The sequence below is a fragment of the Rattus norvegicus genome, chromosome 10 (genome assembly GCF_036323735.1).
Source record: "Rattus norvegicus strain BN/NHsdMcwi chromosome 10, GRCr8, whole genome shotgun sequence".
NCBI lineage: Eukaryota > Metazoa > Chordata > Mammalia > Rodentia > Muridae > Rattus > Rattus norvegicus.
Genome location: NC_086028.1, coordinates 72,628,963 through 72,642,550, shown reverse-complemented (window position 1 = coordinate 72,642,550; position 13,588 = coordinate 72,628,963). Strand labels below are relative to the sequence as shown.

The 13,588-nt window shown below is 43.3% G+C and overlaps 1 protein-coding gene and 1 pseudogene across 4 annotated transcripts in view; one reads left to right on the top strand and one right to left on the bottom strand.

The window, feature by feature from the left end:
* Positions 1 to 13,588, top strand: part of Ppm1e (protein phosphatase, Mg2+/Mn2+ dependent, 1E) — a 135,797-nt gene that overhangs the window by 42,152 nt on the left and 80,057 nt on the right. Inside the window, exon 1 of one of the 4 annotated variants that reach the window (XM_039086380.2) lies at positions 1 to 13,588. This exon is cut by the window's left edge and continues 41,411 nt beyond it. The exons of the other annotated variants lie outside the window; for them this stretch is intronic. Within the exon in view, the coding sequence (XP_038942308.1) occupies positions 13,569 to 13,588 (20 nt within the window). The 5' untranslated portion in view covers positions 1 to 13,568. 4 annotated transcript variants of the gene reach the window in all.
* LOC120095391 (small nucleolar RNA SNORA70) lies at positions 10,939 to 11,060 on the bottom strand (annotated as a pseudogene).

Below are 13,588 nucleotides of genomic sequence, written 5' to 3'. Positions count from 1 at the left end.
TAGAGACTCCAGTCTATTGGCCGTGTTGCTTTCCGGCCACGTAGTGCTAGCAATCAGGACTAGGGGGACTGTATGGTGGAGGCCGCTCCTCTCCAAGTAGCTGGGAAGGGGGAAAAGCAAAATAGTTCTAGTTCTTTAAATACTTTCTGAGATTTTTTTTTTGTTAACCTCAGTTATTTGAAAAGTTTTCTTATTAGAGTATATTAATATTAATCAAATGGTGATTTTTACTAGGCCAGTGTTGACACTTGTGGCTCCAGGTCCTCAGGCTAGGTAGCAAGCACCTTTACCCACGAGCCAACTTGCAGGCCCTTGATACTTCTTTTGAGTCTTGATTGAAGAATCTGTGATTGATTCTTTTAGACATCATTAGCTAGCCTACCTAAATTTTTCCATTGTAGGGTGAGTTATAATATTGCACTGCCATGAGTTTATTCATCATCTCTTTTTTTCGTTTTGTTTTGTGTAGTCCTTGATTGGTCTGGTACTCATTGTGTAGACCAGGCTGGCCATGAACTCACAGAAATTCGCCTTCCAGCCGGCCTCCCTAAAGGAGTGTGCCATCCATCCCATCCAGATCATCCATCCACCCTTAAGTACAAGACGTCTTTTGTGGTTATCATGTCAGTATAGAATAGGATTTCTTTTCTCTTATGTTTGTTTGCTTTAAGGCAAGGTTGTTCTGTTCCTCCAGGCTCTCTTCTCCTTTCTTTGGTTTGCTAACGTATGAATTTGCCTTTTCATGCTCTTAGTTACTTCATAGAAATGGAATCAGACATTTTTATCCCAGGTTTCCATGTGTTTTCAAGGTCTCTCCATGTTGTACACTCATCAGGGGTTCCTCTCTCTCCTTCACTCCGTCATTCCTCCTGCTCCCACCATTCGTTCATTAACTATCAACTGAGAGGCCTGCAGGTCTCAACCTTCCTGCAATCCTCCTGCTTCAGCCTCCTGAGTTGGTGGGATTGCAGACATGATCTACCATGCCCAGCTTCTGGTTCTAGGCAAGCACTCTACCAGAACTACACCCTCACCTCGTAATGCTGCTTTTAGGCACTGGTCTGAGCCCTGTTTTCAGTTCTTTTGGGTATATGTAGGAGTAAAATTACAGTCTTACACGATGACTTTATGCCTAACATTCAAAAAAACGCCAACCCTTCCACAGCAGTACACATTTTAATAGGAGAGTTCAGAACCTTAATTTTAATCATTTTTTAGACAAGGTCTCAGGTAGCACAAACTGGCCTTACACTGACTGTGTAACTCAGGATAACCTTGAACTTCTTTCTACTCCTCTTGAGTCCACCTACCAAGTGCTGGAATTACAGGTGTGTGCCATCATGCCCAGTTACACGGGGCTGAGGTCAAGCCCAGAGCTCCATCTGTGTTAAACACGCACTTTACCAATCCTAGAATCTTAGAGTTTTGTTTTTTGTTTTTCAAGACAGATTTTCTGTGTGTAGCCCTGGCTGTCCTGGACTTTGCTCTGTTGACCAGGCTGGCCTCAAACTCAGAGCTTCACCTGCTTTTGCCTCCCAAGTGCTGGGATTAAAGGAGTATGCCACCCCTGCCTGGCAGAATCTTAAGTTTTTAAATGTCAATTATTTTAAGATAAGAACTGTCTTAGGATTTCACAAATTCCGTCTGGAGACAATAGCATTTCTAGAGTTGCCCTTTTAGAATTTTCTTTTTCATCTCTAGATGTAAAACATTCAATACTGATTTCTTGGGCATACATTCACTGAGAAGCTAGAGAGATTTTTACATTCCTGCCGCACGTGAGACATGCTAAAAATAGATCATGCCACTTTCCAAACGAGTTAACACTCAGGGCTCCCAAGCAGCCTCAAACTCACACCATGACGAAACACTGGAGTTTTCTTTTCCTTATTTAAAATTTTTTTTCTAAAATTTTATCTATTTTGTATATGTTGGCAGGGGGCATGAATGCTGTGTCCCTAGTGTGGAAGTCAAGAGGAAGGCTACTCTTTTCTGTTCCCCATGTAGGTTCTGGGGATCAAACTCAGGTTGTCAGGGTTAGCCCAAGCCACTTTACCTGCAAGGCCAGCTTGTTGACTTTAGATTTTTATCTCCTACAAAATGCTTACGTTCCTAAGTGTAAACTATAGTGGTTTTCCAAAGTTAGATCTGTGTTGTATGCAGTCTGTTATCAGTATCATGGTTTGAAATAAATAACTGTGAGTTGGGCATGCTGGTACACTCTAGAATCCCAGCACTTGGCAAGACTGATGTAGAGGTAGGCTTGTGAGCTCAAGGCTAGCCTGGGCTGTGTAGCAAGGATCTGTTTAGGTTGGGGAAGAGATGGTACAGGAAGGGAGCGGGCATGGAGTGATGAGGGAAACAAGAATAGGACATGGAGAAGAAGAGAGGAGGCTGAAGGGAGGCAAAATGGGGAGAGACAGAGATCGCTAAATAGGAAAAACAGATAGCATTGATAAATGGGAAAAATGAAAATAGTTTAGGACCCCAGCTCCATTGCCAACTAAGCACTACAAGCCATTATCCAATTTAATCCCCTCAGTAACCCATATGGAGTAAAAGTTCTTACTCTGTTGTGCAGGTGAGAAACGATGCACACAAAGATGTTATTGTCTAAAGTCAGGTCAAGTAAAATGTAGCAGGCCTGCATTTGATTCTTTTTTTTTTGTTTCTTTTTTTCCGGAGCTGGGGACCGAACCCAGGGCCTTGCGGTTGCTAGGCAAGCGCTCTACCACTGAGCTAAATCCCTAGCCCCCTGCATTTGATTCTTTAAGTTTATTTAGTCACACTTGCTGGTCCTGATGAAGACAATATCTTCAATCCTGTGTGGAGTTCACCCCAGAGATGAGCCCAGTACAGTTGACATTGCAGGGACACATTGTTTTAAAAAGGCAGCTGGAATTCATTACGACCCTGTGAAGGCTGCTCATTCGCATCTCTGAGCTTTAATAAAGTCACCATCTTCTCAGTATTCTAGGGACCAGCAACTCCTATATGAGGCAGTGATAATTAGAAGGTCCTGAGTGAAACTCACTACGACACTTGCCGTTTGCCTTTTGTTATGGATTCTGTAGTGACTCTCCCCTACTCCCTTGAAACTTGGTGCTTTTATAAAAATGCCTGTTAAATAAGATAATGGGAATTGCTACTGGTTCTGTGGTGGTTGATCTCTGCTCCCCCAGTTTCCATACATGAATTTGTGTATGTTTTCATGAGTGTGTGAAAGTGATGAAGCACGGTGATAGAAGGCATGGGGTTTGGTGTCAGACCGACCTGAAGTTGTCCCTGGCTTTAGGATTACTTGTGTCTATTTAGGCAAGGCACTGAACTTCTGAACTTCTCAAACCTCGAGTTGCTGGTCAGGAAACTACTTTAACTTGTGGTCAAATGCTTACTTGTGGCTTTTCTTTACACAGTCTTAGCTACCTGTAATCAACTGCATACAAAAATAATAAATGGCGTTTCGGAAATGATGACCCACATGCTGCTCTGAGTTGTGTGATGGACTCTCACACCATCTGCCTAGGATGGGACTCATCATGGGTGCATCACACACGTCTAGGCAGCATGTGCTCCCCACCTGACAGTCATACAATGCCTATCTTGGTTATCAGGGTAAGAGAAACCTGGAGTTCTTGACTTAAAAAGAAAGAAAAAATAATACGTTGAACGTGCTAATAATATACAATACACCATTTTGGGAGATGACAATTCATATTACTCGTGTGTGTGTGTGTGTGTGTGTGTGTGTGTGTGTGTGTGTGTGTGTGTTTTGAGACTGAGTCTCACTGTGCAGTCCTGGTTTACCCGGAGCTTGATTCGTAGACCAGGCTGACCTTGAACTATCAGAGATCTGCCTGCCTTCTGAGGACTTGGACTGAAGACGTGCACTACCATGCTCAGCTATTCACATGACTTATTATAGTATAATTATACCATATTATTCAGAAATAATAACCCACATGCTATTCATGTCTGGACACACACACACGCACACATACACACACACACACACACACACACACACACACACACACACACACTGTGAATGTCATTTCCCCGAATGATCTATTGTATGTTTTATTTAATCTCTGCTCTGCTTAAATAATACATTGGACTTTTTATTATAGTTGTATGAATAAAAAATGTAGCATACATAGGATTTAGTGTCATCCCTGCTTTCGGGTGTATTCCTAGGGCTAAGGTTAGACTTCCTGCCCTAGGAGGGAGGGACTGCTGTGACGTTGACCCACAGCACTGCTGGGGGCTAAAACGACACATTTGATTTGGTAAAATAAGTTCAGGAATCATTCATAGTTAACATCCCCCCCATTTCTTGTAGAAGATTTGATCAAAGGACTAAAAGATTGTGGTTTTTTAGGATACAAAATGGTAATTTGTACTATTCTACTTATGCACATCAGTGGCTAACATAGAGGCAGTGACTGAGGTAAAGTAAATCAAATAGATGGAGTGTGCATCAGTGATTACATCATGTCCGAACTGCCAAAGCCCAAAGGGATTGCTGTGTACAGCACCTCACTAAGGTATGCAGATGATTCTTTTCAAATTGTATGTACATGGGTGCTCTAGCTGCTCTGTCTGGTATCTGCTCTATCTGTTCTGTGTGCAGAAGAGGGCATCAGATCCCATTACAGATGGTTGTGAGCCACCATGTGGCTGCTGGGATTTGAACTTAGGACCTCTGGAAGAGAAGCCTGTGCTCTTAACCACTGAGCCATCTCTCCAGTCCAAAAACAAATGTTTGTGAATAATAAAAATATACTTAAGGGTCTGGGTGTAACACAGTCTGTGGAGTGCTTGCCTAGCATGCATGCAGTCCTGGGTTCAGTCCCCAGCACCACATAAAACAGGGCATGGTGATAAGGATCTCAAATCACAGTGCTCAGAAGGGGGATGCAAGGCCACAGACATTCTTGACTGTATACTGAGTTGAATGCCAGTCCTGTCTCAGGAAAAAGAATGTATATATTTTAAACTCTGCTATGACTAAAGGGATTCCTTGTGGGAATGAGTCAGACCTAAAGGTTAGTAGCAGCGGTCTTGCTAATTTTAGATAGATATCATGCTGTGTGAATAACAAGCTACAAAGACCTAATAGATGCCCGGATTGTCGTTATCAAGTAAAGTATAACTGAACTTGAAGCGTTTACCCCGTGGCTCCATTCCAATGGCAGGATAAGATATTTAAAGTGCAAATGCAAAGCAGTTTATATAAGTGATTGTATTCTCTGTGACATTTTACATCTTAGCTAAGCTTCATACTTTAATAATCAACTGAAAGGTAGGAAATAATTTAATAGAAAAAGAAGAAAGTTGTTGTATCTCAATATGAGTATTTCTATTTTTTTTTCTTTTTTTCAGAGCTGGGGACCGAACCCAGGGCCTCTAGGCAAGTGCTCTACCACTGAGCTAAATCCCCAACTGAGTATTTCTATTTTTAAGCTCCCTTTCCAGTGGGTACTGCTTTGGGATGAAAATAATAAGATATCCTTTCATTTAGATATAAACATTGCGGGGTTGGATGGCTTAGGACCAGGTAGGCACTTTGCTTATACAGTAGACACAGCTTCCTTCTCTCATGAAGTGAGGAGGGATGGATACAAAGCAATGGCCAAAATCCTCTACAGTAATGGAGGAAATTTGTCTTGAGAGCTGTGGGACTGGGGCAAGGATGTTTATTACATAGCTAAAGGCGTGGGGTGGGGGTTGGGGACTAGGTTGAACTATGTGAATGCCAGGATTTTGCTGTCTATTAGGTCTTCAGAGCTGTTATTCATACAGCGTGATGATCTGCCTATCTAAATTGGCGAGATCTCGGCTTAGGTCTGACTCACACTCACAAGGAATTCCTTTGCTCATGATACATACTTTAAATATATATGAGCATAGTCTTTTCTCAACAATTTCCCCAGCCTGCCTGTCTAAAACAGATCAGCTATTCACCAGCTGTAGGCTGCTTAGTGTGAACTCAGTCCATCAGCCAGCTGCCTCTGCCTACCTGACATGCATTTTGCTAATGAGGTATTGAAAGGTGACAGAGGGAAAAGATCATTTTATGCTTAAGATGATGAAGTTGCAGCTTGAAGTGGGCGTTGAAGTAGCAGCTTCAGGAAGGAGTCTGGAAGGTGACAAAGAGCCCAGCTAAAGATGAGAGCAGAAGAGTAAAGTTGGAAGGAAGGACTCATTAAAGGGAGGTAGACAAGTAGGGGCGTGTGTGTGTGCGCGCGTGTGTGTGCATGCATGTGTGTGTGGTGTATGTGTGTGTGTGTGTGCGCTGTGTGTGCGTGTGTGTGCGTGCGCGCGTGTGCGTGCGTGTGTGTGGTGTGTGTGCGTGTGGTGTGTGTGTGTGCGTGTGTGTGTGGTGTATGTGTGTGTGTGGTGTGTGTGTGGTGTGTGTGTGGTGTGTGTGTGTCGTGTGTGTGTGTGTCGTGTGTGTGTGTGTGTGTGTGCGCGCACGCGTGTGTGCACGTGCCCATGGGGTGTGTGTGTACATGTGTGTGTGAAAGACTAAAGAGGGGTATCAACTGAGATAAGCTGGCATTATAGAGAACAGCAATATGGGTTATGTAGCTGGCAAGTTGGATTTTTCAGAGGTTAGCTGAGCTTTAGGACAGCTTCTGAGTGTTTGCTCAATTGTTAATAGGAAGAATGCACTGGGGTCGCCTTCTCTTGCTCTTTTAATTTGGCCTTATACCAGGATTAAGTGTTCTGCAAACAGAAGGTGTTCACATTGCTAACGGTATACCCTATAGACATTTATAAATGTGCTCAACAATTAAAATATTTCTGCTTTAAACACTGGCTGTCCATGAGTAGAACACATGGAATCCAATGTTCTTTTCCCTCCCTGTGGGGGAAATGCTTAAGTATAAGAAACATAAGTCTGATACTTCAGTTGATAATTAAAATTATGGTGTCAGTCCGATGTACCATACTGTTGGGATCTGCTTTTGGAAGGAACAGATGGTAATTGATTCTGTTGTTCCAGATCTGTGACGACCAAAGGCTGTCAAAGCCCATTGCCCACTTGCTGTCCTTGTCACTTGTAAAACAGCGAGGTAGCAAAGGATAAAAAAGATGTCAGGGAACTGGCCCAGCATCGCTAGTGCTCTGTTTCTTCCACCGGGGCAAACCTGCCAAGCTGGATTTGTTTTCTGGTCTTTCAAATGAGAACAGTAGTGTCTCCTTTACTCATGGAGACATGGACTGCGAGAGGGGATAATATAGTTTATCTAAGCACATTTTTAGCTACCAAACAGAATAGTTTTAAAAAGTCTTGGACTCAGGGGCTAGGGAGATAGCTCAGCATTAAGAGCACTGGCTGCTCTTGCAGAAGACCCAGGCTTGGCTCCCAGCACCTTCATGGCAGCTCACAATTATCTTTACTCTAGTCTCTTCGGACTTCTGAGGGCACCAGGCATGCATACGGTGCATTACATGCACATGCAGAATTAACATTTATGCGCACAAAATGACATTTGCTTATTGGTTTCTTTTACATATTCACTTTACATCATGCTCACTGTCCCCCTCCCCATCACCTCTCCTACAATCCTTCCCTCATCTTCCCCCCTTCTCCTCTGAACAGATTCCCTCCTCCCCCGCAAGATATCCCCCTGCCCTGGCACATCAACTCTCTGCAAGGCTAGGTGCATTCTTCCACTGCGGTCAGACAAGACAATCCAGCTAGAAGAACGTATCCCACAGACAGGCAACAGCTTTTGGAACAGCCCCTGCTCCTGTTGTTGGTGAAACCACATGAAGACCAAGCTGCACATCTGCTACACATGTGCAGGGAAGCCTAGGTCTAGCCCATTGGATGTTTTTTGGTTAGTAGTTCAGTCTCTGAGAGCCCCAAGGGTCCAGGTGAGTTGACTCTTTTGGTCTTCTTATAGAGTGTCTAGCCCTCTGGGGCTCACAATCCTTCCTCCTATTCTTTGATAAGAGCCCCCAAGCTCCAGCTACTGTTTGGTTGTCAGACAGATGTCTGCATCTGTCTGAGTCAGCTGCTGGGTGGAGCCTCTCAGGACAGCCATTCTATACTCCTGTTGGCAAGTATAACAGAATATGATGATCAATAGTCAGGGATTAGTGCTTACCCATGAGATGAGTCTCCAGGTGGACCAGTTATTGGTTGGCCATTCCCTCTGTCTCTGCTCCATACTCTGTCCCTGCATTTCTTGTAGTCAGGGTAAATGTTGGGTCAAAATTTTTGAGGATGGATTTTGGTGTCCCTAGGAAGTGACCTCTTCAGGTCCCATATCCCCAATGCTGTGAGTCACACTTAAGGATACCCCCATTGGCTCTTGGGTGCCTCCCTTCTCATAGCTCTCTGTCTTGTCCTGAAGATGCCCCTACCCCCAGCCCCTGGGAGTTGTAGATTTCCATTCATTCTCATGGACACCATCGCACAAAGACACTTGCTCAACTGTGTTAATAGCATCTTTATTCCTTTAGCCAGAGATTAGACACAACCTAGATGTCTCTCAACTGATAAAAAAAAAGTGGTAATCTATACAATGGAATACAATTCAGCTATTAAAAGCAAAGATATTATGAATTTTGCAAGCAAATGGATGGATCTTGAGAATATCATCCTGAGGTGAGATAACCTAATCCTAAAAGGACATGCATGGTGTGTACTCACTTATAAATGAATACTGGCCATAAAGTACAGGATACCCATGCTGCAGTCTACAGACCCAAAGAAGCTGAACAAGAAGGCAGGCACAAGCAAGGATGCTGTTAAGTTGCTGGACAGCCTGAACGTGTGGGTCATGTGGACTTACCATAAGGACACCCAGGGTTGCCATCCCAGGAGTAGGAATGGCTTCTCAGGACTGTTGTCACTTTATTCCTTAAGAGATGCAGGTAAAGGGGCAAAGGCTTTAGGGACCAGGTGTGTCTTATGTACGAATGCAGGAGGATGGTTCTTAGGCATCTGTAGTCAGTCTTCTCAACTAGAAAACAACATTGCTAGTAGCTGTCTGCACCATCTGCAGATTAGTTTGTTGGTTGCCTCGTTCTCATAACAAAGGCCCGGCTGGGCTGGAACTCTGTATAAACCTGGCTGCAAACCTTCAAAGATCCTCCTGCCTCCTAACACCAGCCATGTGCCACGTGCCTGGATTTTTTTAAAAAAGAATTTAGTATTGCCTGGTGGTGGTGGCCACACCATTAATCCCAGCACTTGGGAGGCAAAATCAGGCAGATCTCTGAGTCTGAGACCTAGTCTATAGAGCAAGTTCCAGGACAGCCAGGACCACACAGAGAAACCCTGCCTCAAACAAACACCCCCCACCCCCAAGCCAGAAATCTGCAAAATTTAAGTACTGCTTTGATTATACATGAACACAGTGCGAGATTTAATTTTTGTGAAAGTTAGTTGATTATTTCTAAATTACAATAGGCTTTTAAAATGTGAGCTATGGGTTGTGGCTGTAGCTCATTTAGGGCCCTAGCCTGGAATACATAGATAGAAAAGTTAGAGTTGAACAGAGTTTGAAAGGAGAGGGATAGACACTGCCATCAACCCAAGAGGAAAATGCGTTAACAATACAGTTACTGATATGTAATTTAAAACTGTTTCCTATGGGGATAAAACGATAGATGGCCCTAGATGCAATAGTCAGAACCTGAGCAATTTGTTAAATCAGAAGTTTTTGAGGCTGTTAGCTGCTAAATGCTGCAAGATAAAACAACTTTTAATATAATTTTTCCTTCATTTATGTGCGTGCATGCCTAAGGAAGCCAGAAGAGGACACTGGGTCCCCTGGAACTAGAGTTATAGGTGGCTGTGAGTCATGTGATGTGGGTACTGGGAACAAAACCCGGGGTCCTCTGAGAGCACACACACACACACACACACACACACTCACACACACATACACACACACTCACACACACATACACACACACTCACACACACAGACACACACACACAGACACACAAACACACACACACAGACACACAGACACACACACACATACACACAGACACACACACACATTACACACACACACACTCACACACACACACACACAAACATCTGGCCCAGACATGGTAGCACATGTCTTTAATCCCAGCACTCAGGAGGCAGAGGCAGGTGTATATCTGTGAGTTCAAGGTCAGCCTGGTCTACAAAGGGAGTTCCAGGACATCCAGGGTTACTTAGAGAGAACCTTTCTCAAAAAAAATTTTTTTTTCATAGACTAAGGAGCTGAAATCAGTGAAGAGGATATTCTTTTAACATAACTTATTCTATTCACTCCATTTCTTTTTGATACAAGGTCTTGTATACCCTAGGCTGGCCTCAACTCAATATGTAGTTGGGGATAACCTTGAACTATGATTCTCCTGCTTTTACCTCTCAAGTGCTAGGAGTATATGTGAACTATATTATTTATGTGGTCTTGTGGATCAAACACAGGTTTCTTGTGTCCTAAGCAAGTACCCTATAAAGAAGTTACATCCCTGGCCTCCTCTCACCCCTCTTCTCTTTCCTTCTAGACTGGATGTGAGATTTATTACTGAGCATGAATGTGGGGGGCAGAACTCAGTACAGTGGAAGCCTGCAGGAGCGCAGGTCTTAGGGACCATGGTGGGGATATATTTGACCCCAGAGCCATGGAGCATGAGCTTCTTCTCAGCTCTCATGTCCAACTGATCTGCATTTAACGTGGTGAACCCCTACTTCTTTGACATGTAGATCTTCTGGTAGTCAGAAAACTTGACTTGGCTCTCCACAGGGCCTCAATTACATGTTCCTTATTCTGTCGTTTGGTGGGGATGGACATAGTGACCTGGCCAATGTGAACTCTGGACCCTTAGGCTTTCCAATATCACCCTGAATACCTGTCTGGAGCTGACACTTAGGACAGCACTGAGATCAGAGACATGAATAGCCACAAGAAAATCCTCTCCAAGGCCCCTTAGGGCAGAGCATGAGTGACAGGCTGGAATACCACCAAGGAGGCTGCTGTTTGCACACCAGGACTGCATGAGGGAAGGAACCTGGTCAGTTTATTGGCTCCAGGTTTCTTTTGAAGTGGTCTCATCTGTGACCCAGGTGGAACTCAAACCCAGTCTCCCTGCTTCAGCCTTTTGAGTGCTCGGTTTAAAGGCTCGAACCCACGTGCCTGTGCTGCTATTGCTTTTTAACCAGGCTGTCACAGCTACTAAATGTTTCCTATAAACCACATTGTTTATGTCCTTGGGTACTGACTTATGTAGCACTGGAGAGATGGTATGCATTTAAAACAAGTATATTTTAGAGGCTGGAGAGATGTGTAAGTGATTAGGAGCACACAATGCTCTTCTAGAGGACCTGAGTTCAGTTCCCAGCACCCATGTCAGGTGACTCCCAAAAGGCCTGTAACTCTATCTAGCTCTGGGGTATCTATTTGATGTTCTCTCCTCAACTCCATTCTCTTGAACAAGTACATACACATGCACAATTAAAAATACTAGATCAATGGATCAACAGCCAAGAGCACTCTTGGCTCTTCTAGAGCTGTTCTGTTCCCAGCACCTATATGGTGGGTCACAACTGTCTGTGACTCCAGTTCCAGAGGAGCCTCGCCCTCTTCAGAACTCCTTGGGTACTAGACATGCAAGTGATACACAGACATGACATACATGAAGGCAAAACATCATATACATAAGAATAAATCTTTAAATATTTAAATATTTAAAAATAAAATAAGCATATTTCTGTGGAGGAAAGTTGATAGTTTAGAACGCTTTGTTAACACAGCTTCTTTTGAATGGGTGCTCATACACGGCACACACAGAGGAAGAAAAACAACGAAATGAAAATGAAGGGTCTTTAGCTCTCTGCTTTATTCTCCATAGTTTATAGTTCCTTTTAATATTTAAGATACAAATATTGGAATAATAGTTTTAGCTTTAATTCTACCTGAATTTTTCCTTAGGTTTATCCAGAATAAATGAAAATTACTTTGGTGTTTTCTAAAAGATATTTAACTGGACAGATCCAGCTGTTGCATTTATAAATAGCTACAGATGTCTACAGTAATGAAGGATTTACTCAGGTTGTTATGGCAACTCAGATTCCACAGAACCTCAAAGATAAGCTATATTGAAGGAAGAGAGTACATTAAATGTACATTTAACCCAATTATACAATGAAATTATTGCTTACTGTCTATCATTTTAGATTTTAAAAGAGAAATTAGTTTTAGCTCAGCAAAGGGTCTCCCATTAAATTACAGGCTTGTGAATCCTTTTACGGGTTTCCTGCAGCTGTGGTGGACTGTGCTGACCATTTAAATTCTCTCTCCTCCTAGTATGCCCTTCCACACCTCCTTCTCTGTCCCTGTCCTCTGTCTCTGGTACTGAGAATGGAGCACAAGGCTTCAACGTGCTAGGCAAATGTTCTGCCACTGAGCTATGTCCCCAGACCCTACCTGTCTTTTGCTCCTCTTGGTGATGAATTGGATACTTGTTTAAATCTGCTGGCTAAGGCTCAAGGTACATTTCTGAGTCCATGGAATATGGCAAAGATTTCTCTGAATTTTACTTCCATGATCTCATCATAAAGATTTATTCAGTGGGACTTGGTTATAGTCTAAGACCATTGAATTAGTTGGTCTGTCTGGGCGTAGTGGGACAGACTCACAGCTTCAGTGTTCAAGAGAATAAGTAGAACAGTTGCAAGTTTGAGGGCAATCTGGACTAACAGAAAAATTAAAAAATAAATACATTTCAAACTAGGGAGATGGCTTATTATAGCGGTTTTCAACATGTGGGTCACAGCTCCTTGGGGGAGTCAAACAACACTTTCACAGGGATTGCCTAAGACTATTGGAAAACAAGATATTTACATTGTGATTCACAACAGTAGCAAAATTACAGTTATGAAATAGCAATGGAATAATTTTATGGTTGTGGTCACCACAACACGAAGAACTGAATTAAAGGGTAGCAGCTTTCGGAAGGTTGAGAGCCGTTGGCTTAGTAGTTAAGAGCACTTGCTGCTTTTGCAGAAGCCTGGGTTTAAGTTTCCAGCACCTATGTGGCAGCTCACCACCATCTCTCTGTAACTCTGATTCTTGAGATCTGAAACCCCCTTCTGGCGTCTGTTGGCACCTGCATGCCCATGGTACCACATACATACATGCAGGTAAACACATAAAAACCAATGTTTTTAAAAAGCTCTCATAAGGCAGGCGTGGGTGTGGGTGTAGATGAGGGTGTGTGTGTGGGTGTGAGATTATAAAGTCAGTGGAGTTTTCTGGATTTTGGTACTGGTGATAGCTGGAGTTCCTGGCAGTTGTAAGCTGCCAGACATGGTTGCTAGGATCCAAACTCAGATCCTCTAGCAGACCAGCAAGTGCTCCTAACCACTGAGCCATCTCTTGAGCCCAAAGATTTATTTTTAATTTTATATCCGTACAGTGGGTGTTGGAGGGGATGCACATGTGTGCAGGTGCCTTCAGAGCCTAGAAGAGGACATTGGGTCCCCTGGAATTGGTGCTACAAGCAATTGTATGGTGCCTGATGTGGGTGCTAAGAACCAAACATGGGATGTCTGCAAATGCA